The 24,516-nt window shown below is 39.2% G+C and overlaps 1 protein-coding gene across 1 annotated transcript; it reads left to right on the top strand.

Moving 5' to 3' along the window:
* Positions 1 to 1,708: 1,708 nt before the first annotated feature.
* LOC122177094 (S-adenosylmethionine synthase-like) lies at positions 1,709 to 23,860 on the top strand. Its single transcript, XM_042866205.1, has 10 exons — positions 1,709 to 1,747; positions 2,814 to 2,907; positions 9,890 to 9,967; positions 12,940 to 13,062; positions 13,920 to 14,032; positions 14,758 to 14,901; positions 16,777 to 16,995; positions 18,487 to 18,669; positions 20,370 to 20,503; positions 23,594 to 23,860. Exons 2-10 carry the CDS (start codon positions 2,835 to 2,837, stop codon positions 23,694 to 23,696), a joined length of 1,170 nt encoding a protein of 389 aa, XP_042722139.1. The 5' UTR covers positions 1,709 to 1,747; positions 2,814 to 2,834; the 3' UTR covers positions 23,697 to 23,860.
* Positions 23,861 to 24,516: the final 656 nt, after the last annotated feature.

Genomic DNA, 24,516 nt, shown 5'->3' with positions numbered 1-24,516 from the left:
AAAATGGGACAGGCCTTTGGCTGAAATACTGAAATAATGTGTCAAACACAAACGAACTCTAAATTGTGTACTTCAGTTGGGATAGACAGTTCTGTGGCGCTAGTAATAATTTCTTTTTGAGATTCTGGATTGCAGAGCAAACCACTGAAAGTGAAGCTACTGAAATTATTTCATTTTTAAATGGTCTCTCCATTTTTCATTGCAGTTTTCTGAACTTGGTGACATCAATAGTGTTTTTTATGCTTGGTCTAAGAGGCAAATGAAAATGACTCCTACAGAATCTGTCAAAGTTGCTAGAACATATTAGCTAGTAATAAATGTTGTCTGTGATATCCACAGTGTAAAATAAAACTTTCCTCAGAACAGAACGGCTTTGCTGCAAGAAAATTTGTCTTGATTTGTTGCCAAATCTCGAGTTTTTAGTTTGTAATTTTCAAATTTTTAATTTTTAAAAGATTGTGGTATTGAAAAAATAACGAAGACAAAAGAACACATAGAAAAGATGCTCCATCTTCACAGTGGACACTTCTCACTGCTTCCTGACATCAGCCCGTTGGGTGTTTCATACTCCATTGCTCTGAAATGGGGTCCATTCGTTGTCTGTGATCCCTCTGAAGGAATACTTTCTCCTCTACTGTCATCTATGCTTCTTGCTGCATGGGTGTCTCTTTGCTCTAGTCTCATTCAGGCAACTTTTCTTGTGCCTCCTTTTTTTTCTCCAGCATCTTCCTGCCCCTGCATATCTCCTGTCCTGGCACCTCCTCCCTTTGCCCTGTTTCCCTTTTACGCATGGTCTTTTAGATTTTTCCTTAAAAAGGTTAATAAAGATTAACTATGCTCTCTACATATTTTCTTTTTTCCCACCATAAGTATTCATAGATGAAGTTGGAGTATATGCAATGTTGTGCATTGTAAAGCATGCCAAGAAGCATATGTTGAATGGAAACTGTATAAACCGCAAAGTAATGCATAAGAATTTTAGAATGCAGAATAATACAAATTAATTATAGAAGAGTTCATGTGAACATTTCTATTTGGTTTGCATGAAGTGCTTTGTATAACATGCAACTTGAGCTCGAAGAGTATGGCACAGAAGTGATATCCTTCCGAGGACATAAATCTCTGTATGAACAGGCATGTAGTATTATAATGTACTCTTTGAAGCTAAAGAGAAACAAATAAGTGAGTTAATGGTCTTCATATGGTGTTTCTGATAATAATTAACTGTGGTTTAAAATATTTCTTTTTATTGCTCTCCACATACACATGAGCAATTGTCCTGAGAATAGGTGCTACTTAGTGTTATGTTCTGAAAACTTTTGCCCCATAAGATTTATTAAAATGAGAACAGAACTTTAAAAAAAAATAAAAAGCTAAAATGAGTCTCTTGCCATTACCTCTTTTGTTATCACTCTGCCTTCAGCAGAATGGTGATTTTTTTGCTGGGGGCTGGCTCATTGTAACATACTAGCTACCACCTGAGTTATCACAGTTAGGCAGCACTTTTTCCATCCTTGCAACTGAGAGACAATTTTGCTTAATCCTACTTTTGTCTGAGTGAGCTTAACTCAAGATTAACTATTTTATTATCTCCAAAGTGAAAGCTTCTCTTAGGCCTCATGCTCACTGCTAAAAAAACTCTGTGTAAGAAGATTGATTGTGGCTCATATGTTTAAGTGGTTTGTATTTATTACTGCTTTTGCTACCATACCTGCCTTCCACTTGTGAGACATTTGCTAGTGGTCTGGTGAGTAATATTTTTTGTTCACGACAGCCAGTATGGCTTGCAGTTGTATTGCTCCACCTGTATCTCAGTGCCTTTTTCTTTGCTGTATATTATGCCTACATCATGGAACGGCATTTTTGTAAGTGGCAATTGATTTGGTGACCGGAGATCAACATAATGAATTGCAGCAGCATAAAACTGCTCAGTGGTAAGGGGATTTTCATGGCCAGATGCACCTGCTGTTTCCTAAGTAATTTCTGATGCTACGTTTTACTTGGGTGCTCCATTATGTTACTGCAATGCATCCTAAAATATGCTAATGTAACACAGAGCTTTAGGGGAAGCAAAGCTCTTCACTTTGTTTAGATACTTCGAATCCTTCTGGTTTCCAGTGCATCTCTCTAAGGAAAACAGTAGGAGAAAAGAGTTCTGTAAAAGGAGGTGAGAAAGCCTGACTGTTGACAAATTTACTATGTTTGGGGCAGGAGTATAGATTTTAGTCTCAGAATTTAAGGTAGTTTACAATGAACACTGCCTTTTCTGATGGCTCTAAGAATCTCCACTGATTACTGTACAGCTCTTCACTTAACTACTGTCAAAAATACTATTAGGGAAGGACAGCTCACCACCCCGAGGTGTTATAAACTTCTCACATAAAAGGGAGATGTTTCTGCACAGTTCATTGCAAAAGCTAAGTGTAGATGCTATGTTTAAGAGAAAACTTTATTTATACCCTTACAAATAAATCTCACTGCTTTTTTGCCATCTTGAAGTGCTTTTTACTTAGCATTTAGAAGAAGGGAAGAATGAAGGATTTGGGACATGAACAAAGGTGTTCAACTCTGGCTTAACTATCTCTGCATTTAACACTTCTGCAGAGTTTAACAGGACAAATTTTATCCAAACATTAAAGTCTTATGAGTTTCTGTAGTGGTGTGTTTTAAAATTCTCAAAGATCAGTCTTAATCTTCTGAGCAACAAAGGTGGAAGCTATTGCATCAGCTGCTTTCATATATACATTAACCTTTCCACCTTGTTTTCTGTCTGGGCTTGTTCTGTAGTTGCTTTTGGTCTTTCTCATTTGCAGGCTCGCTGAAAATATAAAGTCATGTCAAGCCATGCCTCAAAAAAAGAAAAACGGTTTCTTTTTACCTCAGAATCTGTTGCAGAAGGACATTCTGGTAAGTCAAAATACTGACCAAATTTTTGCTTTTATTATGAAAGTTGAGTCCTATCTCCTATAGTGAAGAAAAGAAACAATCAATTGTTTTGATTAGTGTTTTTACTTCCTTGACAATAATTTGTTTTATTTGTTTAATATGCAGTATAGTCTGGTGTATAGATAACTTAGAACTTCTACTTGAGAGGAAGAAGGAGGTGTCTTCTACAGTAGACTTAGAGCTACTACGTATAGTGGACGTTGATTTTAATTGCAATTTGAAAAAAAATTGTGTCTTCCACATCTTTAACTCTGAACTTCTGAGATGTTTGAAGTACTAAGCATTGGTTTTCATTAGAGCTGCCTACCAGATACTTCTGTAAATACTAAACATGGCTGTTTGGCCAAATTGCTCTGTTCAGTGCAAGTTTAAATATGTTGTAGGGGGTTCAAAAACCACCCTGTTTTTTTCTGGGCTGAAAGATAATACCAGATCTCTAATGTCTGTTCTTTAAATTCAGGTGTTTTTCGCACAGTATTATTTAGACAAATGTGCATCTAGAAGCTCTATTAACTAATGGAGCAGAGAAAGTTCAGGCTTCCATCAGATATACTAGTAATTTAAATTTATAGTAAAGGCTGCAACGTCTATACATTTTTATTTTAACCTTAAAATGGAAGATTTTAATGTTAAGACTAAAAGTAACACTACTTTTTTATTTTGCCATAATAAAATAAATGATAAAAAGCCTAAGAGAGAGTACATAAGGGTGATGTCAAACACTGAATAGTTGCAGATGATTTTTCTTGTGTATGTTTGTTCTTATGAATCCTATTCCTTATGTGGGAACTGCATAGTGTGAGACCAGTTATTATAGTATCCCATGTCTGAACAGCCCAAGAACTGCAAGACCACTGCAGCATGTAGCATCATATCAAGAATGACTGCAACCACTTGTTTGCTTTTGAACATTATGCTGTATGTTGTAATAGGGCAAGTAACTGATGGCAATAAAACTTATCAGTTCTTCCAGGATATGGCATTCCTTGCTTGAGTATCAGACCGCGTGTTTTGAATCCTTTTCACACTTACAGGGCTATTGATTAATAAACTTTGGAATTTGACGTTACTGATTCTACGCTGGATTGTAAAAATAATTTATGGGTCTGAAATTATAGCTACATGATGTTTCTGCCTTTCATCTCATGCCCTTGGGTCTTCAAACTGCGGTCAGTTTTATCAGTATGGTACAATATACTTACGTAACTGACCGTATTTCTGATCCTGTAAGTAAACATACTGGCAAGAAATTTCAGTAAGGCTAGAGGGCATGTGTCACACCCATCTACATGAGGGGTCCAAAAGAGGATACAAGAAACTATGAGGCCATTATTCTCACTTCAAACCGTGTGAAAGTAATGGAATCCACTTAGCGAATATTATAAACAAATGAAGCGGGCACCTGGGAAGATCCAGCACAACGCTATTTCCCACTGTCTCATCCTAGGCAAACTGGCTAGATGTAGAGGAAATATATGGTCTGGGAGATGGAAATGGGCCAACAGGCATTACTCAAAGGGGAGTGGTCAGTTGTTTTCATGCAGGCTGGCAAAAGTGGAATCTGCCAGGGATCAATACTTGGCCCTATGCTATAGAATATCTGCAAAAAAGATCTGGACAATTAAATTAATAATGATGATAAAGTGACCATGCCAGAAGGGAGAGATGTCTTACAGCGACTGGGACAGGCTGGAAGTGTGGTCAAACAAGAGCAGCATGAAATTTTACAAAGACAAGTTCAAGGTTCTGCATCTGGGATGACATCATCAAGGAACCCAGTATAGGCATGAACTCTCTCTGTGGTCTACTCTAAGCCAATTTTTAGTTTATACCTCAGTGAAATAGTATTGATGGCACACAGGTTCGTATGTTCTAAGTAACAGGTTGGCATTTTTCATATTTATTTGCTTTTAGAGTGTGTTGGAAGGTTCTACTCCGTGGTTCCTGTGTTAATTTCACTTTTGGAAGGTACTACTCTATGGTTCCTGTGTTAATTTCATTGTGAGCCTTGAATTACAGATTTTTTCTTTCTGTTTATTTATTTATTTTTTTTCCCAGAGGCAGACCAAGAGGTTGAGGTTAGCCTTCCAAACTCCTGAGCCTGGAGGCTGTGGTTCAGGCAGACTATGACTTAGTTGCCATAATGGAAAATGATGGGATCAATTCTATGACTGGAGTGCTGCAATGAATGACTATAAGCTCTTCAGAAGGGATAGGCAAGGAAGGAGAGGTGATGATGTACCTCTCTGTGTTAGAGTGCTTTGATGTTGGTGAACTTTGAGCGGGGAATGCTAAGGTTGATATGGGTAAGGATCAGGAGAAGGACAAACAAGGCAGGCATCCTGGTGGGGGTCTGTTATATACTGCCTAACCAGGATGAAGAAACAGATGAGGTGTTCTATGAGCAGCTGGTGGAAGTTGCATGATTGCCAGCCCTCAAGTCTCATGGAAGACTTCAGCTTCCCTGATACATGTTGGAAATACAGTGCAGAAAAAGCAGTCTAGGGGGTTTTTAGAGTGTATGGAAGATAGCTTCCTGATGCAGCTGGTAAGAGAACCTACCAGGCGAGGTGCCACACTAGGTCTGCTGTTCACAGACAGGGATGTGGAGGTTGGGAGCTGTCTTGGGCAGGCTGACCATAAAATGGAAGAGTTCTTGGTTCTTGATAAAGTCAGGAGGATGGGCAACAGAACTTCTACCTTGCACTTCTGGAGGGTGGACTAAGAACTGTTTAGGACACTGGTAGGGAGAGTACCTTGGGATTCAGTCCTGAAGGCTAGAGGGTTCCAGGAAGACTGGTTGCTCCTCAAGAAGGAAGTCTTAAAATTGCAGGAACATCAAGATGAGCTGGCGGGGAAGAAGACCCGCATAGATGAAAAAGATTTTTGAGTCTCCAAGAGGAGAAAAGAACCTACCTCCTGTGGAAGAGGGGAAGGGCAACTCAAGGAGAGTGCAGAGAAGTTGTTAAGGTATGCAGGGAGAAAATTAGAAAGGCAAAAGCCCAGCTTGAATTCAACTTGAATGTTGAGCTAAAAGATAACGAAAAATTTTCTTACAAATATATTAACAATAAAAGGAGGGCTAAGGAGAACCTTCGCCCTTTACTAGATGTGGCGGGAAAATGACCACTGAGGATAAGAAAAAGGCTGAAGTTCTCAATGCCTTCTTTACATCTGCCTTTAAAAGTCAGACCATTTATCCTTGGGGTACTCTGGAAATCTCAGATGGGGAGAAGAATAAACCCCTCATGATTCAGGTGGAAACAGAGACCTACTACTCCAGTTGGACTGCCACAAGTCCATGGAGCTGGATGGGATCCACCCAAGGGTACTGAGGGAACTGGTGGAAGTGAGAGCCTGGCTGCTTTCCATCACCTACCAGTGTGCATAGTCAACTGGTGAGATCCTAGAGGATTGGAGGCTTGCCACTGTGACTCCCATCTACAAGAAGGGTTGTGAGAAGGATCTGGGGAGCTACAGACCTGTCAGCCTGACCTCAGTGTCAGGTAATGTTATGGAGCAGATCATCTTGAGTGTGATCACACAACATATGTGGGACAACAGAGGGATCAGGCTTAGCCAGCATGGGATCATGAGAGGCAGGTCCTGCTTGACCAACCCTATCTCTTTCTATGATCAAGTGACCCACCTGGTAGACAAGGGAAAGGCTGTTGATGTAGTCTACCTAGACTTCAGCAAAGCCTTTGACACTGTCTCCACAGTATTTTCCTGGAGGAGCTGGCAGCCATTGGCTTGGAGAGATACACTCTCTGCTGGGTAAAGAACTGGCTGGATGGCCAGGCCAGAGAATGGTGGTAAATGCAGTTGCATCTAGCTCGTACCAGTCACGAGTGGTGTTCCCCAGGGGTCGGTGCTGGGCAAGTCCCATTCAATATCTTTATTGATGACCTGGATGAGGGTGTTCAATGCACCCTCGGTAAATTTGCAGATGACACTAAGTTGGCTGGAAGTGTCGATCTGCCTGGAGGAAGGAAGGCGATATGGACAGGCTGACTGGCTGGGCTGAGGCCAGTGGGGTGAAATTCAACGAAGCTGAGTGTCAGGTCCTGCACTTTGACCACAACAACTCCAGGGAGAGCTAGAGGCTTGGGGCAGATTGGCTGGAAGATTGTATGTGAAAAACAGACCTGAGGGTGTTGGTGGATGCTCAGCTGAACATGAGCCAGCAGTGTGCCCAGGTGGCCAGGAAGGCCAGAGGCTTCCTGACTTACATCAGAAATAGTGTTGCCAGCAGGAGCAGGAAGGTGATAATCACTCTGTACTCAGCACTGGTGAGGCCACACCTCAAGTACTGTGTCCATATTGTTTTGGGCTCCTCACTACAAGAAAGACACTGAGATCCTGGAACAGGTTCAGAGAAGGGCAACAAAGCTGTGAAGGGTCTGGAGCACAGGCCTTATGGAAAGCAACTCAGAGAGCTGGAATTGTTCAGCCTGGAGAAGAGGAGGCTCAGGGGATACCCTGTTGCTCTTACCACTACCTGAAGGGAGGTTGTAGTGAGATAAGTGTTGGCCTCTTCTCCCATGGAAATAACAATAAATAACTAGAGGGAATAGGCTTAAGTTGCACCAGGTGTGATTCAGGTTGGACATTAGGAAATACTTCTTCTCCGAGTGAGTGGTCAGGCACATGAATGGCCTGCCCAGGCCAGGTAGAATCACTATCTCTGGAGGTGTTCAAGAAACATTTAGATTTTGTACTGAGGAAAGTGGGAAGTACTGGTGATAAGTGGACAGATGGACAGGATGATCTTGGAGGTCTTTTCTAACCTTGTAGATTCTATGATTCTGTGAATTGTTGTCCAACCTCACTGAGTATTGGGTGGTCTTTATATTGTGCCCACATATGGCACATCTGATCTGCTTCTTTACTCAGCAGAGCGGACCGTCATAGCAAAGCTATTGGAGACAGGGTCATGTAGGTCACATCATCCCAACTGTGCCCATAGGCACCTCCATGTCCCCAGGCTGTGCAGTGAGCTGGGGAGAGATGAGGTTAGGAAGCTCTTTGTCTGTCTGGCACTGCAGCTGCAGGAAGTGTCACAAACTGCAAAAGAAAAAGAGGGAGGCCATTGTCACTTGCTGTTCCCAGGGCAGGCAGCAGTGATCCCCCAGCCCTAGCTCCCTGTGACCAACTTGAGGGTTGTGTTCCCCACACTGCTCACCTCTGCTACTGTAGGTGCACCCTAGCTCCCGGAGTCAGATGGGGCCAGGGAAAAACTTGAGATGCTGTGGGATGAGCACCAAGAACTGCTGCTGACAGCCCTACAGCACAACCCAACCCATTGCTCCAAGACTCACAGCTGTGCTCAACTACCATCCAGGCATAAGTTCATGCTGGTCTCTACTGGCGACAAAATTTATACACAAAGGTCAGTGAGGTCACAGTCATCTCTGGCTGATACCACAACCCTTTGGTCAATGACCACACTGCCCATTGCTGCATGTATTTAGGCACCATCCTGGGTCTTCATCATCTTCCATCACTCAGTGATTTTTCTTTGTAATGGTGACATATATGGGAAAATAAAAATTGCACGTTATCCACAATTATCCATCTTCCACGAACTGTTTGTACTTCCTGAAACTTAGAGACACTTCCTTTGCTTGTTCTGGATGAAAAATCAATTGGTGGTGGTCTCTATGTCGGGCTTGCTTTCTATACCAAGTATAGCAATATATCACAGCAGGCTTTTTGCTCATACTTTCCTTTGTAACTACTCTATGGAATTTACTTTGGCAGGGAGTTGGACTTGGTGATCTCCAGAGATCCCTTCCAACTCCTGTGATTCCATGATTCTGTGATGTTTTGGGGTATAGAATAACTCTACTCTTATTTTATAATTTCATTCTGATGCTTGCTTTTTTCCAAAGTAGATTAAAAGCAAAAAGTAATGTAAGGAGTGCATTCAATTATGCTCCTTCATTACTTTCTCTTTGGGTCCTCTAGTTTACCAGAACATGTAGTGGTATTCTCACTTAAAAAGTTATTTTAGTCTAATAATTGCATAGATAATTGTATAGGTTCTTGCAGACAATAAGGGTAACTGGCTCACTGATATAACGCTGTAGATCCAGCTGTGTAGCTGCACTCTGATGGTATTTTTTAATGATAGTGGGTCAAGATTAATGCATATTTCTCACACTGATTCTGCAGATATGTAATATTTTAAATACATAGTTCTTCAGAAGCAACATAATTTGCTTTTATCTGGCTCAGTTACCCTGAGGAGACAAGAATCTCAATTTGTCCCTTAATCTGTTCACTTAATTTAAACAACACAGTTGTCCTAGTGAAAAGAAAATTGTGGCACATTCAGGTCTTACTTCTTCATTAAGTAGTAGGTACTATAGGAAGAATAGGTAAAAAACATTTTTCACCAACGCTTTCTAAACTCAAATGAGCTGTGCATAATTGCAGGAGTGGGATTCAAACTAACACACTTGTTTGTAGGAAGAACAACACCCCTTCCCTTAAAAAATGTAGACACATGAGATCTCAGAGACCCTAACTGGAGGTAGCAAAGGGATAAATGATATCTTAAGTGCAAATCTCTGACTGTTACTAGCATGATATATGGGGGGTAAGAACTACTGAAAGAGCATATGTTAAATATGTGTTCAGGAGATACCTATGACACCTTCTAAAACTAATATTCCAGAATGCCTTCACAGACTTTGTCTTTGTGCCCTCACCTGGCATGCTGCTTGTGCTTGCAGATGATAGTGATATGTTTGTTTGGATTAACTTGAGCAGAAGTGTAGAAACAGGATAGGAGAGACTCAGACTTCTAAGTTGCTTGAATTGGCTCTTGGCTCCATAAACAGTGACGTATTGGCTGCTGGACATGAAATGTTAAGAAATCACTTCAGTTTTTATCAGGAAATAGAAAAGTTGCATCTTTTTTTTTTTTGTCTTCTAGACAAAATGTGTGATCAGATAAGTGATGCTGTTTTAGATGCTCATCTCAGTATTGATCCAGATGCCAAGGTTGCCTGTGGTAAGTACAATGCAGACATAAAAACAGATTAATGAAGTACAACAAGTAATCCATATTGCCAAAAATGTCCTGTCATCCAAAATTCTTACAGTGATTGGCTGGCAGTCAGTTCTTCCTCAGTTAGCCAAAGGCCAGCACTGACATAGTAACTGTGAGGAGAACGGAGAGCAAAAGACTGCAAGGCATAAACAGGAAAAAGAATATAGAGTATTTCACTACAAATTAAAAATGATAAAATGTAGAAAACTTCTCAGGAGAAGTCACTGGTGTCAGGGAAAACTGGGGATAACAAAGCTAATGATTATGAGGAGTTTAAGAAAACTAGGGAAAAAAAGAATTGAGAAACAGTGTGTCTGAGAATGTATTTCCTGGGTTACTGAGTAAAATGTATTAATAAAATCCAGAAGTGCTAAATAGATGCATACTGTGCTTTTACAGAACCAGGGTGATGCCCTTGGCTCACAGGAAGGTAAATGCACAGTTTGTTTTGGTGTGATTCTGATCAAACGAGCTTGTATTTTTTGGGGTGACTTTCTGTTAAGTCTACCTGTATTCTACACTGGATATTGTCACTAGCAACATCTCTGCACATGAATTTCTGAATTGTTAATCTGGCAATGCCTCATTGTGGCAGGAGGGAGCTGGCCTGTTTGTATGCTGTCAACATATAACAGTAAAGTCAAGGCAATAAGGAGTGCCAGTAGCATGCAGCTAAAGCAAAATAGGTATTCTGTTTCCTCTCTGATTAAACGAATCCAAATGGTTTCTTGAGAGTAAAAGTTCCTTCCCGATGTGTCCAATAAATCAGAGTCAAGAGAGAAACTTTACTAATTATAAACCATGACAGTACGAAAGAGAAAATGGAAATTTCTGCCCAGTAGTTAAGTTCAAAATGTTGTTTTGGGGAGGCCTAAACATTTAAGAAATCAATCCCCTAGTGAGGAGCTCTAAACCTTATATGGTAAATTTCTCTTGGATAGAGCAGATAGGAGTGTTGCTGGGGCTGAGGTATTTGTGGCTGGTAGAGTGCAGTTCCTGAGCCACATTTTCTTTTGTTTACATCAATTTTGGTCAAATTGAAAAGCAAATGCAGCAAGATGAACCATTCCTATTATGATTCTAAAATAACATCTTCATGCTGTGAAGTTTTTCGTAATTACCAAAATTTGCTGGGCTGCAATGGGCTTGAGAGAGTTTGTAGGGACTGTTGGTGATGAGCGGAGCCTTATTTTGCCATTTCTCAGCCCCAAGATCCACAACTCTGTGTTCTTCCAGTAAGGCTTTCCCTTTAGGTAGGGATCACACAGGATTAGTTGAGAGTGGTTCTTCTCCTCCTCCCGCCTGAAATACGAGGTCTCTTCTCCCAGCAGAGGAATCACAGTGCAATACATGTCTCACAGACATAAACAGCCTACTACGGTGAGGCAGACAGGAAAATAATAGCTAGTCAATGAGCACAGAACTGAGTGTGAAAATAATGGTACCAGAATACTCTGTACTGTTGTGCTACCACTGCTTAGATTTGATGTACTGTATTCATTTAGGGCTACTGTATTATCATGGTCATGGTGTCATCCAGAGATACCATGTGAGATACATATAGCTTGGTAGTTCAGTATAGTTCAATATTCTTCTTGCAAACAGAGAAAGCTTGCCCTGTACTGCGTTCTTAGCTGCTTGTATGGATTATCTAACCTAAATTGTCAGCTGATGTTAGTTTGGTCACCTTGCTGTGATACTGCAGTCCATAGTTGTGCAATTTCATAGTATATTCCTTCCTGTAATACTTAGTTTTGAAAGCAAATGCAATTATTCAAACAAGATGATGACTGGATGTTAAAATTGAAGGACGAAATTCAGTGTAGGCTTATATAAGGGGAAAAAGAGCACACTTAATCACAAGTGTAGTTAAGTTAGGTTTGGAGTTCATTGCAAGCTCTTGGAGGTGTGGTCTTGTTAACAGAGTCAGTCCTCAGTTGTAATACTCAGTGTTTGAGATTTCTATTAAGTTAAGGGATAGTGGAACTGAGAATTTAATCAAGCTAGTAAGTAAATCCATGGATACCTCTCTTGAAAATGTGTGTAGTTTGTTTATTTCTCTATCCCTGTAGGAAGAAAAAATTACTGGGAAGACTAACAACACTGCCATACAATGTCTGTCAGTGAATAGTTTAGACTACTTTTCTACTTTCCTAAAGGGATGATTGAATGGAATATGAAATAAAGCCATGTAATTGTAGATTGTATTGCTGTGGTGAAGGTTTTGTGATTGATTGCCATATGTTTAACACCAACTGGAGAATATATCCCTGTTCATTGCAGGGGTGCTGGACTAGATGACCTTTAAGGGTCCCTTACAACTCAACCGATTCTGTGATTCTATGAAATTTGAAGGCTGCAATGATGCTTGGAATATGAAATGATTCTGCACAGAATTGTAATGTAGTTGTGAAGCTTCCCATGTCAGGCTGCTGTAGATGCTAGAAGTTTTCGTGGTTGCCAGAGGCAACTGGGTGAATCAGCGTAGCAAAAATCTGTCACAGATTAGTAAAGCTGTCTGTTAATAAGTTATGTCCCTCTATCTTCAGAAGGTCCCTGAGCTGAAAATGGACCAGGAAAGCATTTGGAGTCTATATAATAATATAATAAGTCTATATAATATATATAATATATAATAAGTCTATATAATGGACCTGTTCTTACAGATATTTGCTGCTGCTACTGTGGAGATATGATAATTGCACTGAATGAACCCACCTTGAAATGATTTTTATGTTAGTATCAGTTTAAGAGAAGAGTAATGGCACACAGACATATACTTAAGCTAAGGTATTTCTCTGAGTTTCCCCAGTAAGCAATCATTTTTATAGGAAACCTTATTCAGCATCATCTTGTGCAATTGTAAAAATAGCAGCAGTAGAATTCTTACTTTTTTCTTTCTGTCTTTCTTTCTTGTTTTTTTTTTCCTGCAGAATGTGTGGCAAAAACTGGAATGATTTTGCTTTGTGGAGAGATCACATCCCGGGCTATAGTAGATTACCAACAAATAGTAAGAGAGACCCTTAAGAGGATAGGGTATGATGACTCTTCTAAAGGTGAGATCTTTCTTTCATTCATTGTTGGATCTGCTCTGCATGTGGCCAAAATCTTGTTCCTATAATCTGCTTAAAAATGAAACAAAATGTACATCTAACCTGCAAGAAAAATGCACAGATGTTGATACATATTTTTGTGCAGATGCTGAAGAAGCTACTTGGAGGTAGAATATTCACAAAACACTTATTCTTCAAAAGACTATCTACTCCTTTCTCCTCTGTTAAAGAAAAACTAGTGTTTACTCAGTTATCTAAAAGTAGTTACATCACAAGTCTATACAGTGAAAGCTTAAGCCTTGATGATCCCTGCCCTTGGGGCGAATAAGCCTACAAAACTTGAGTTTAATTCCCAAGGGAATTCTTTATGTACTTTATGTATACATTTTCCCATGGTAGCTTCATTTCAGCAATTTAATCCCCAACACAACTATTTTCTTTCGGTTTTCCCTTTTCATATATTACTTGCATAGTTTTTCTCCAATTCTAGAACTTGAAGCAATAGCAACAACAAAAGAGTAACAATTTCTGGTAACATTTTCCACATGTGGTTTGAACCCTAGGCATCTGTATATAAGCACTGTCACAAGCTTTTGTGGGGCAGCTAGGGTTACACTTGACCTGTCAGTTTAAAAAGCTCATTTCAACTGCAACTTGCCCAGATCCTAATACTGTAAAACCAATATGCTCATATTGTCTGCTTTTGTTAGCAGTACAAAACCATGATGGTATAGGAAAGTTGTATACTTAGGTTTATTGAAGTTTTAGCCAAGGTAAGTAGATAATCCCCAAAAGCTTTTTTAGTGGATGGTAAACTCTCAACATTATATGACCTCACTTCCCAAAATTTCCTTCACTAGGATTGGACCATAAGACTTGCACAGTTCTAGTGGCCTTAGAGCAACAGTGTCAAGAGATCAAGCACGCTGTCTCCCATGGCAAGAGTGACGATGACATTGGAGCAGGGGATCAGGTAATGGGATTTTATTCTAGACACTGAAATGGAGCGTGTGCACAAGCAGTTAGATTTGAGCTAGACCAGACACTTTCCTTTATGGGCACTGCAGAAATTTAAGCGTAAGAAGTAAAGCCAAATACTTTGTATTCTCTTAACCATCAGAAGTGCAAAAACAAACAAACAGACCAAACAAACAAACAAAAAACCTCAAGCCATTAAACCAACCAAAACCATAATCTGCCAAAAACAAAGCAAACCAACCAATCAAACAAGTACAAGAAATGACATAGTCATCACTAACTTCTCTGAGAATGTCTTCTCCAGTGGCGCTGCTGGTTAGAGCTACAATTAAGCTTTTGATCAGTAGATGGCAGTGCTGGTCTTTCACGTCCTGTGGTAGCCTGGTTCTGCTTCTCAGGCTGCATTATTTCAGTTGTCGCGAATGGGGAAAAGGCAGACCAGACTCCATGAGCTTTATGTCTGTTAGGCCTCTGCAGTGAATTCTTGCGGATGATTACATCACGCTTGGGAAGCAGGCCTTTCTGTAACTCTCATTCTCGTGCAATGCAGACACATAGGTGTAATTTCAGGCTGGTTATGCCTCCGAGTGTAGTCGTTCTGCAAGTTACTGCTGTCTGTTTCTAGATTTGGCTGATTTTAAAGTATTTTGTGGCAAAGACGTGCAGAAACTAAAAGAGAACATGGAAATGGGTGGCTTAATTCCCTGTATTTCAATGCAGGGTTTGATGTTTGGCTATGCCACTGATGAAACTGAGGAATGTATGCCTTTAACAGTCCTCCTGGCACATAAGCTTACTTCAAGGATAAAGGATCTGGAACGAAATGGAACATGGCCCTGGGTTAGACCAGATGGAAAAACACAGGTTTGTAAAATAAATGCATAGATATTAGTTTACAAACTTTCACGGTGAGTAAGTACAGAAGTCACTTACCCTGTCTGTTACTAAACTGGAATATTTATATGTAATATTTAATACATGTATATACACATATATTTAAAAAATGATAGTGTTATTTTCATATTCCAAGGTGAGCTGGATTTCACAAGGTGCATTTGTGTGTAACACATATGGGAGGTTTAATCTGTTCTGCATTGTCTTTACAATTTTCTTCAAATTAACTCTGGTATTTTGCTTCTTTTCCTCTGGTGATTAGGAAGATTAACACATTACTAACAAGTTTTGTTTGTTTGTTTTTGTTTTTATTTTCTGCATAAACATGTATATTCCAGAATTTCGGATTGATAAAAAGCAGTTTCTCAGTCAGACAAAACAGGTCTGTTCCTGTGTGAAACTCCATACATGCTTATTTGACTAATCACAGAATAATAGAATCACAGAATGGCCAGGGTTGGAAGGGACCTCAAGGATCATGAATCTCCAACTCCCCTGCCACATGCAGGGCCACCAACCTCCACGTTTAATAGTAGACCAGGCTGTCCAGGGCCCCATCCAACCTGGCCTTGAACACCCTTAGCGACGGGGCATCCACAGCCTCTCTGGGCAGCCTGTTCCAGCACCTCACTACTCTCACAGTAAAGAACTTCCCCCTGACATCCAACCTCAATCTTCCCTCCCTCAAAACCATTTCCCCTTTCTGCAGTTATCTACCCTTTCAAAGAGTTGATTCCCCTCCTGTTTGTGGGCTCCCTTTAGATTGAAAGGCTGCAATGAGGTCACCCCGCAGCCTTCTTTTCTTCATGCTGAACAAGCCCAGCTCCCTCAGCCTGTCTTCATAGGGAGGTGCTCCAGTCCCCTGATCATCTTGGTGGCTCTCCTCTGGACCCTCTCCAACAGCTCCCTGTCTTTCTTGTACTGGGAGCTCCAGATCTGGACACATGGACTAATGATCAGAGCCACTGATGGCTGTGTTACAGAGTAGATGAGTCACTGAGGCACACTGTAACAAGAGTGCACTTGGTCAGTCTCAAAGGCTGTCCTTCCAGGCTTTCAAATCTGCAGAAGAGGAGTGGAAATCCACAAATGTTACGCTTCCAAGGCAGCACATTGTCCTATTCTTATATTCTATTGCTTTGATGCAAATAAACTGTACTGAATTATACTGCTACAGCTGTTACAGCAGCAGTACAGCAACATGGATAACCTGTACCTTTTGTTGGCAGTGTGAATAGACGGGTTTCTTCTCACTGTATGTATCCAAACTTGCTTGGAGGGTAGAAAACTAGAGAAATCTTAGTCTACAAGAACACTAAAGGTGGAGCAGTGTCATGTATTTGTATGTATATAAAAGCTGTTCAAAGGGTAGCGAAGAATACAGATCACCATATCATCAACCACATTTACTCATTTCAGCAGAGATCTCCAAATGTTATTTTGATTTTACTTTGGAGGCTTACTATTTGAAGTTATCTTACCATGCAAAACTAAATGAGTTTAGCTTCTGCCAGGAACAATCCTAGGCAGAATCCTTCTGTATGGAAGTGATTTGTCTTTTTTTTTTTTTTTTTTTACTGTATGTGTAAATACAGGCAATATCCTTTACTTTTGGTAATGATGCTTTAGCACTTTTCCTACAGTGATACTAAATGTCAGCAATAATATGTTATTTTTCTTCTCCTTTCCCTACACTTATTATTATTATTGTTATTATTATTATTTTTATTTGCTGTAGAAAAGAACTATGAAGTTCTTTCTAAATTTTCAGACTAGTGTTCTACATGAAGAAGTGTGCTCTAAGGGTTTTCCTGGCCTTGATTCGGTACCTTTTTTTCTTTCCAGGTCACTATGGAATACAAGGAGAGTGATGGAGCAGTGGAACCCATCCGAGTGCATACAGTTGTGATCTCAGTACATCATGCCCCAGATGTACCTCTACAACACATACAAAAGGAGCTAATGGAGAAAGTTGTTAAAGAAGTCATTCCAGAGAAGTATCTCGATGAAGACACAATTTATCATCTCCTTCCAAGTGAGAAATTTGTAGAAGGTGGTCCTAAGGTATGGTACTTTGAAAGTAGAAAGGATAAAGAGACTTGGATTCAGAGAGCCTGAACAAACTTTGCCACATGTTTCTAAACGTTCTCTTGCACTGGTATACCTTCAATGAATAAAGTATAAATATTTTTCAGGAATCTTCAGTCACTGCTACTGAAGTTTTTGTACTGGACAGCTTGCATTGAAACTGAGCTTTACATGCTTGGATAGGCAAATGTCAAAATCTCTGTATTGGTCCCAGAAGGTGTTTTTAAATGACCAAAAGTCAGCCTTTAAGTTACATGTTAAAATATCTGACAAGTGGTTTGTCTGTGCTTTCACAGTAAAACAAAGAAACAAATGCACATACACACACACACACACACACAGAAACAAACAAAAAGACTCAGAATTAACAACACCTTCTATAAATGGGCTTTTATGTATGTGTGTATTTCCATATTTGAATTATGCAGAAAAGCTGCACAAATTTCAGTGGAGACCTTAATGCACCAAGCCCCTCAGCACTCATCAGAATTTGACTTGTGTTCTACTTTCCAGGAGCTAGGAAGTTATAAGCAGGTCATTACTATGAAAAGGTAAAAAGTTTTGCTGCACTTTTTTTTCAGTTTCGTAAAAGGTGTTTCAGGAAGGACCAAAACTACAAGGTGTGCTCGTACTGTGGTGAAGTAGAGAAACTGCTTTCACTGAAGAATAAATATCAGTGTTACTCTGGTATCATTTATTTGAATATTTAAAGTTAGTGGATTAATACAGTTTGTGCTCTTTCAAGATGGAATTTCTTGACATTCCGAGTTCATTTATCAGCTTGCAGTCACCAACTTTATTAATCTCACAGAAAGGCAGTAATTCTCTGCTGGCTGAATAAGTTAAAACATTTCATCAAGTTGTGGGAAGTAGGCCAAACAGCATGCAAAAGTGTTGCTAAGGACAAAGGCTGACAGGAAGAAGAAAGGAGAAATACCAAATTGCTCTTGTGCCACCAGAGAACTGTTTGGTGAACTCACAGTATTTCAGTGCTCTTGTCCTACGCAATTCTGAACTGTAGCCCCATGAAATTAATTCTTCCTCTGTAGTATGTGTATGTAAATGGATCTTGTTGACCTCTTAGGCTACATATGATCTGTTCTTCAGCAAGACTTTTGTCTTTCTAAATTCTTCACCTTTGTCACGTGTAGTGAAGTAATAGATCAGTACTTTGACACTATGAATTTGCAGGGAGCAGTCTTTTTGTCATGTTTACTGTTATGCCACATTCTTATCTTCAAAAGTTATTGCATCACAGATGTTACCAACAGTGATGGTACCATCAGTTAGTGAAAAATAATCCAGTCCTGTGGAGCTCATTCATTAAACAGTTGTAAGCAAAAACAAATGTGCTTAACATTAAATTTTCTTTGTGGAAAATACAACAAAACAAAACGATACCAATAACATAGTATGGAATTGGATAAACTGTTGTGTTTCATGAGTATTCAACTGCTTGTTCTGCAGAGTGATGCTGGTCTGACTGGTAGGAAGATCATTGTTGATACATATGGAGGTTGGGGAGCCCATGGTGGAGGAGCTTTCTCTGGAAAAGACCCATCCAAAGTTGATCGTTCTGCAGCATATGCAGCTCGATGGGTTGCAAAATCTCTGGTGAAAGCTGGTCTCTGTAAAAGAGTATTAATACAGGTAAGAGCAACTGTGAAATTAATAGATCATAACAGACAATCTATCCCTTGTGTGGCCATTCCTTCAGAACACATGCTTGCAATCTCAGTCACAGTCCAGTCTAAGGCCAGAAAGCACCTGGAACAAGGAGTGTTCTCAGTAATGTTCTTTCTCCAGTTGTGTTGCTATCCCTGCTCCCAGCACCTCTTTGCATTATCACTGCTTTTACTGCAGCAACTCAGCTGATGCTCTGCATACACATTCATTCCCAGCACTTCAAACTGGGCTTTACTGCACATCGCAGTTATGTTAGCAGTGTCTTGGTTATGTAATCCGCGCTTCTGAATAGCCAAATTATTTGTATCTTAAAGCACATTAAGCTATATTTGAAAATACCCTAAAGTTACTGTGAGTGGACTCCACTATGGTGCTAAGTGTGACTAAAAATAAAATACAATCATATGAATATTTGTTTTCTAAAAGCTTGAAACAAGAAGAGCATTCATCATCAGAAGAAAAGCATTTCCTTCCTTGGGTATGAATTTTTGGGACTCCTAAGTCTCAGCTGGAAGCAGGTGTTTTATTGGCACCTAGACAGTTATGCTATTGGTTGGAACCCAAACTGAATGCTAAAACATGGAGATTTGTCTAGGCATTTTGCAATACTTGTTCATATACATATTTATTCCAAGTAGCTGCTACGTAGTAGCTTTAACTCAGGATGTTAAAATGTAGCAGTGATCTTGCTGGTATTTTTCTGGAGAAATGAGTTTAAGAACCCTTTATTTACATACACAGTGATGTAATGCCAGACATCTCAATTAGGAACAAGATCTCTTGCTTTAGGTGTGCGTGTGTTTTACATGTGCAGTAAGACAAGTTAAGGGCAGACAGAACAGGGAGTGCACATTAGCAAATCTCTCTCTCTCTCTTTTTTTTTTTTAATTCCCTTCTCTGAGGTGACAGAAGACATCTGGCTTCCTGGGATACACATTTTTAGTGGTATTTTGGAACACATACACCATTGTCTTAATTCTTCAGTCAGGTGGGAATGTTATTGTTTCATAACTCTGAGAGATCCTCCTTAAATTCCCAAGCCTGGCTTTAGATATCGCAAGACTAATGTTGTTAATAGCAAACTTGGAGATGTCAGATATTAACAGTGAAACTAAGAAAGGAGGAGAGAAGACAATGAGAGCAGAAAAGCAAAGGTTTTGTTAAATCATTGGAGTCTGGATTAAAGATAATGAAAATAAAAACGTATCAAACAGAATTAGAAACATGTTTTCAGTGCTGTTGTAGCTGTATGCTGGATTAAGACCTCGCTGGCCTTCAATTAGCCTGATAATTGAGCTGGCTTTGCAATGGACATTGTTTCCTTGCTAGCCAGCCTGTAATACTGAAAAGCTAAAACAATGGTGGGAACTACAGACTGATCAGCTGTTCAATATCACAGATGCTACATATGTTTTATTTAGTACGACATAAAATTACTAGCTTATTTGTTAATAAAAAAGTGGCCTAACTTTAGTCCTAACATTAGGCTTAACTAAAAGGACAAATAGCAAAAGCATATTCCCTATATATATATAGGGAATATATATATATGAAAGTACATGTGATCTTCCCTTGATAAATGAGATAGCCATTTCCTTTCTCAGAGGCAAAATGTAGGAAGGAGTGTTTTAACTGCATCTGGGTTACATGCATGTCTTCCACAGCTATCATACGCTATTGGTCTGAGTCATCCTCTTGCAATCTCTGTGTTTCATTATGGAACCTCAGACAGATCTGAAGAAGAGCTGCTTGAGATTGTACAGAAAAACTTTGACCTACGTCTTGGAGCTATCATAAGGTTTGTGTGCTGTTAGTATTTGTGAAATAAATCACATTCTTACTATTCTTTTAACAGTTTAATATTCAAGTTTCTGGCTCCTTACCTCCCAAAAGTCACCTTCATCATATGTCTAATATTGCTGTCATTTCTGCTGTTGCCTCTCCCACACACTCAGTATGATATACAAAGGGCCAACTCTCAAATCTGGTCACAAGATACTGAGTAAGGAAGACTTGCGTCAATTATTCAATGTTTCATCTCTCAGTAACAGTGGTAGTGTGTTGTGTTGCAGTTTATTAGCCAGGTAGCAGCGTACTTGATAAAGTACAATTAAAATTTAATATCAGATGCAGATAGGTTTTTCAAACAGTCTGTTTTAGGGGTACGTAAGCCTCCAAATCCCAGATTTATCTGGAAGGCATCAGAAAGACTGGTCTTTACTGAAGAAAATTAAACAGGGTCTCCCTGCCCTTAATCTTTAGATAGCGACAGTTTGTGAGACAGTTGCCACAAGATGACAAGATTCTGGTGTCCTCACTTCACAAGCAGTCCCTTTGAAATGAGTGGGATGTTTTAGTGTTTGCCACTGCATTTCTGGGAATATTGGCCATTAGCCCAGAAAAGAAAATAACATTTTTAAGTTACTGGCTTCTTCAAGCCTTTATTCTGCATCAGAAAATCTGAGCAATGAGACCCTGTCACTAGTTGTCATACAGCCCTACGTAGCCTGTTTGAAGTCAACTGAATTTGATTTAAAAGGAATACAGATTTCTTAAACACTTTCATAAACCTTGATAAGAGATTGAAGTATCTTGTGTTTAAAAAAAGGGGGGGAGGGGGACGGGGGGAAGGAAGGGAAAAGTAAAAAGAAAAAAGGAAAAGCCCACCATGAAATGAACTGTCTTGAAGTGAAAATTCAGTTGTGTTCAGAAGCATGAGTCATTGAGCCTACCATGTAGTCAGTGAGGACACAGAAACCCCCTGCACCCAACTCAGCCATATATCTTTCTGAAATATTTCTGGGCCTGAGCAAGAAGGTGTTTTAGACAGATATTAGTCCTTATACTTAAAAAAGCATGGAAATTATCCTGTTCTCTCAGAGGAAGGGCTGGAAGAGGGAAGTAGATTTAGCATCTGTACTTATCAGCAGTGATTGACCTCCATACAGTGTAGCTGTTATTTGATCTTAATGTTTTTCCTGATTAACTCATGATTCTTTAGGTGAACCCTTAGGAGGTAGAGGTTGTTGCGAATTTGCAGTCTGTCTTCCACAGACCTAATGGTAGAGGTTCAATTTCTCAGTCCTAAAGAACTTTTGAATCTCCTGGCTGATTCTCACCTCTTTTTTTCCTATTAAGGAAGCTACCACATTGTGAATTCATCCCTTATTAAGCTTCATAAAATTTGGCATTGGAGCTTAAGTCTGAGATAGGTACCAGCAGGAGTATGATTTCATGCATCACAGAATCACTTTGTCACTTTCAGCAATGCTAGTTTTAACACTAGCTTAATGTTAACACATTTATTTGAGTGAACTGCTCTAAATGATTTACTTCTCTTTTCCCTCTGGAGCTATTCCTATCATTCTAGTCTATTTTCTAGTCTATTTATATATCTTTCTAGTCTATCTATCTAGTCTATTCTAGACTATATTCTGTAGGAATCTTTACTGTCTTTTATTCTGAGGGGTAAAATGCCAACATCTGAATGAATGAATAGGGGGTTCTTTTGTTCCTTGAAATGAGAGCCAGCTCTCAGAATCAAGCCTTAGCAACACATTTTTCTGGTTGGGCCAACCTTTTGCACTTCTTTTTAGGATCTTGCCTGAACATATATACTGACAATAGAGCTAGCTTCCCCCCCCGCAAATATTTTGAGATAATGCAAAACATTTTAGCAACTCAAGTTGCCAGGTAACATTTCTAAGTGTTAACAGCTTAAAACTCCTCTGTGCCTTTGTAATTATGTTAGTTCATCACCATCAGTAACTACCAGACACTTTCCTTGATTGAATGTGTTCAAAAATGCCACGTTTTTATCGTACATTTTCCTAAACCTGAAATGATAAAAACATTACAAAAGGAGAAGCAAGCAAGCAAAACCAAGAACATTGTATAGTGAATATTTCCTTGTTAAGCTTTACCCCATGACCTTCAAAGTTATTTAAATGGTCTGATTATCAGTTCTGAGCAACTAAGCCTCAAAACACTTCATGCTGTTTCACTTTTCATCTAGTCAGAACTCATATTTTGATGGCTTTTCTACTGGGGTCAAGTACAAATGACCGCTCTGGCTCTTGGAGAGTTTGACCATATTGCAGAAAATATTTGAGATTTAGCTGCTGTATACCATGAGATCAACAAAATGATCCCTTAAGTGTGAGAATATGTAATACCTTTACCATCTGAAATAGATTAACTATGCTACTAGTATTTGCTTTTCTTTCCTTACTCTGCTATTTCCAAGACAGTTTTCAAGGTAAGAACAATCTATTTTAAACATGCTTTCAAATGCAATTAAATAGAATAATAAATATAAGAAAGCACAGATAGAAGAAAACGTATCAGGCCTTATAATAAAGAGAAACATCTGTGTGGATACCTGTGACTAACCATTTAGCATAGCTGCAGTCCACTACATAGTACAGACTGAAAAACAATGATCATGACTTGCATGTTTACTATTTATCTAATCATAATTACTATTAAGCCCTATTCTAATTATTTCATGCACCTTTGCTTCTTTTGAGATCACCATTGTCTTTATAGCATAGTAGCATCAGAAAATATTCTGTAGTACACTTAAAATAAGACAAAATACATTAATGCTTGCACAATTGCACCTAAGCTTTATTCCAATTGCAGTGCTTCTGCATCACAAAGTCTAAAAAGCCTTATTAATTTGTATTTGATAGATCTGAATAAAGCTGACTGTAATTACTTTAAATTGAAGCCCTCATTTTACTACTTTTGCTGCTATAAATCTGTGTGGCTGTGCAAGGAAACAATGCCTAACTCATTTTTCTTCCAGGGATAATACTAATTGTCCCTCTGATACATATAAATCACAAAACATGTTGGATTTTTTTTTTTTTTTCTTTTCATTTAGGGAGCTGGATTTGAAGAGGCCAATCTATCAAAAAACAGCATGCTATGGGCACTTTGGGAGAGAAGAATTTACATGGGAAATACCCAAAAAGCTTGTGTATTAAGCTTTTCAGAATGCTTCAGTTAACTGACAGGTGGTTTGACAATCAGGTACAACTTCAAGCTGTTCACATAAAGACTGCACCTACTCTTGTTTTAAAATGACACTGTGTAGCTAACAGATGTACTAAAAATCGTATGTATTCAAATTCTAACTTTCAACTTCAAACGCATGCAGCTCTATCCAGCATACTCCAGCTTTGTCTTTGGTAACATGAACAATTTAGGCCTTCGGCTCTGATAAGAATTTAAGTGCACAGATGACTGTGGGAACTGAAGTCAGTACAGTACTGCCAGGGAGGCTGGCTGCTGCTTACCCAGTTAACTTCGTGTTGAAGTACGTGAGGTACCTTCAAATAGCCCTCTGCAAAAGGAAAAACAGTAATAGATCTATTTGTCTTAATGCTTTGGGCAGTGACTTCTACAACTACCATTTCCTTTGGTCCAAGCAAGTTAGTAGAAATACTTGTTTCAGAACGTGGGCATTGTAACTCTAGATGAAGTTAGATCTGAATTAGTGTTACATTTGCTTGGACTGTCGTAATTTTCTAATGAGCTTGTGTGTTGTAATTCTTCTACTCATTTATTGTTACTCCCTTAAAACTGCAGTTTTCCATGTCCGCAGTTGGATGATTTTGTTAAGTTTCATTGAGCCACTGAATGAAATGTGGAAGTTTTTTTGTAAAAAAAAACTTAAAATTGGAGGGCATTACCTTCTTTTGAATTCTCTAGCTGAAAGCACAAATTGAAGAAAGAATTCAAAGTCATTCACTTTTTCTTTAAGGACTGGAAAATATGAGAAGGCTTGTATACAGGAAGTAGCAC

The sequence above is a fragment of the Lagopus leucura genome, unplaced genomic scaffold (genome assembly GCF_019238085.1).
Source record: "Lagopus leucura isolate 7727_CA_CO unplaced genomic scaffold, USGS_WTPT01 Super-Scaffold_810, whole genome shotgun sequence".
Classification (NCBI taxonomy): domain Eukaryota; kingdom Metazoa; phylum Chordata; class Aves; order Galliformes; family Phasianidae; genus Lagopus; species Lagopus leucura.
The sequence above is the reverse complement of the archived record's forward strand: the minus strand, read 5'-3'. Positions and strand labels throughout refer to the sequence as shown.

Coding starts and splice junctions, on each gene's coding strand:
- LOC122177094 (XM_042866205.1), top strand. CDS start 2,835: ATGTCAAGCCATGCCTCAAAAAAAGAAAAACGGTTTCTTTTTACCTCA. Junction 16,996..18,486: donor TTGTAGAAGGTGGTCCTAAG/GTATGGTACTTT, acceptor CTTGTTCTGCAG/AGTGATGCTGGTCTGACTGG. Junction 18,670..20,369: donor GTAAAAGAGTATTAATACAG/GTAAGAGCAACT, acceptor TGTCTTCCACAG/CTATCATACGCTATTGGTCT.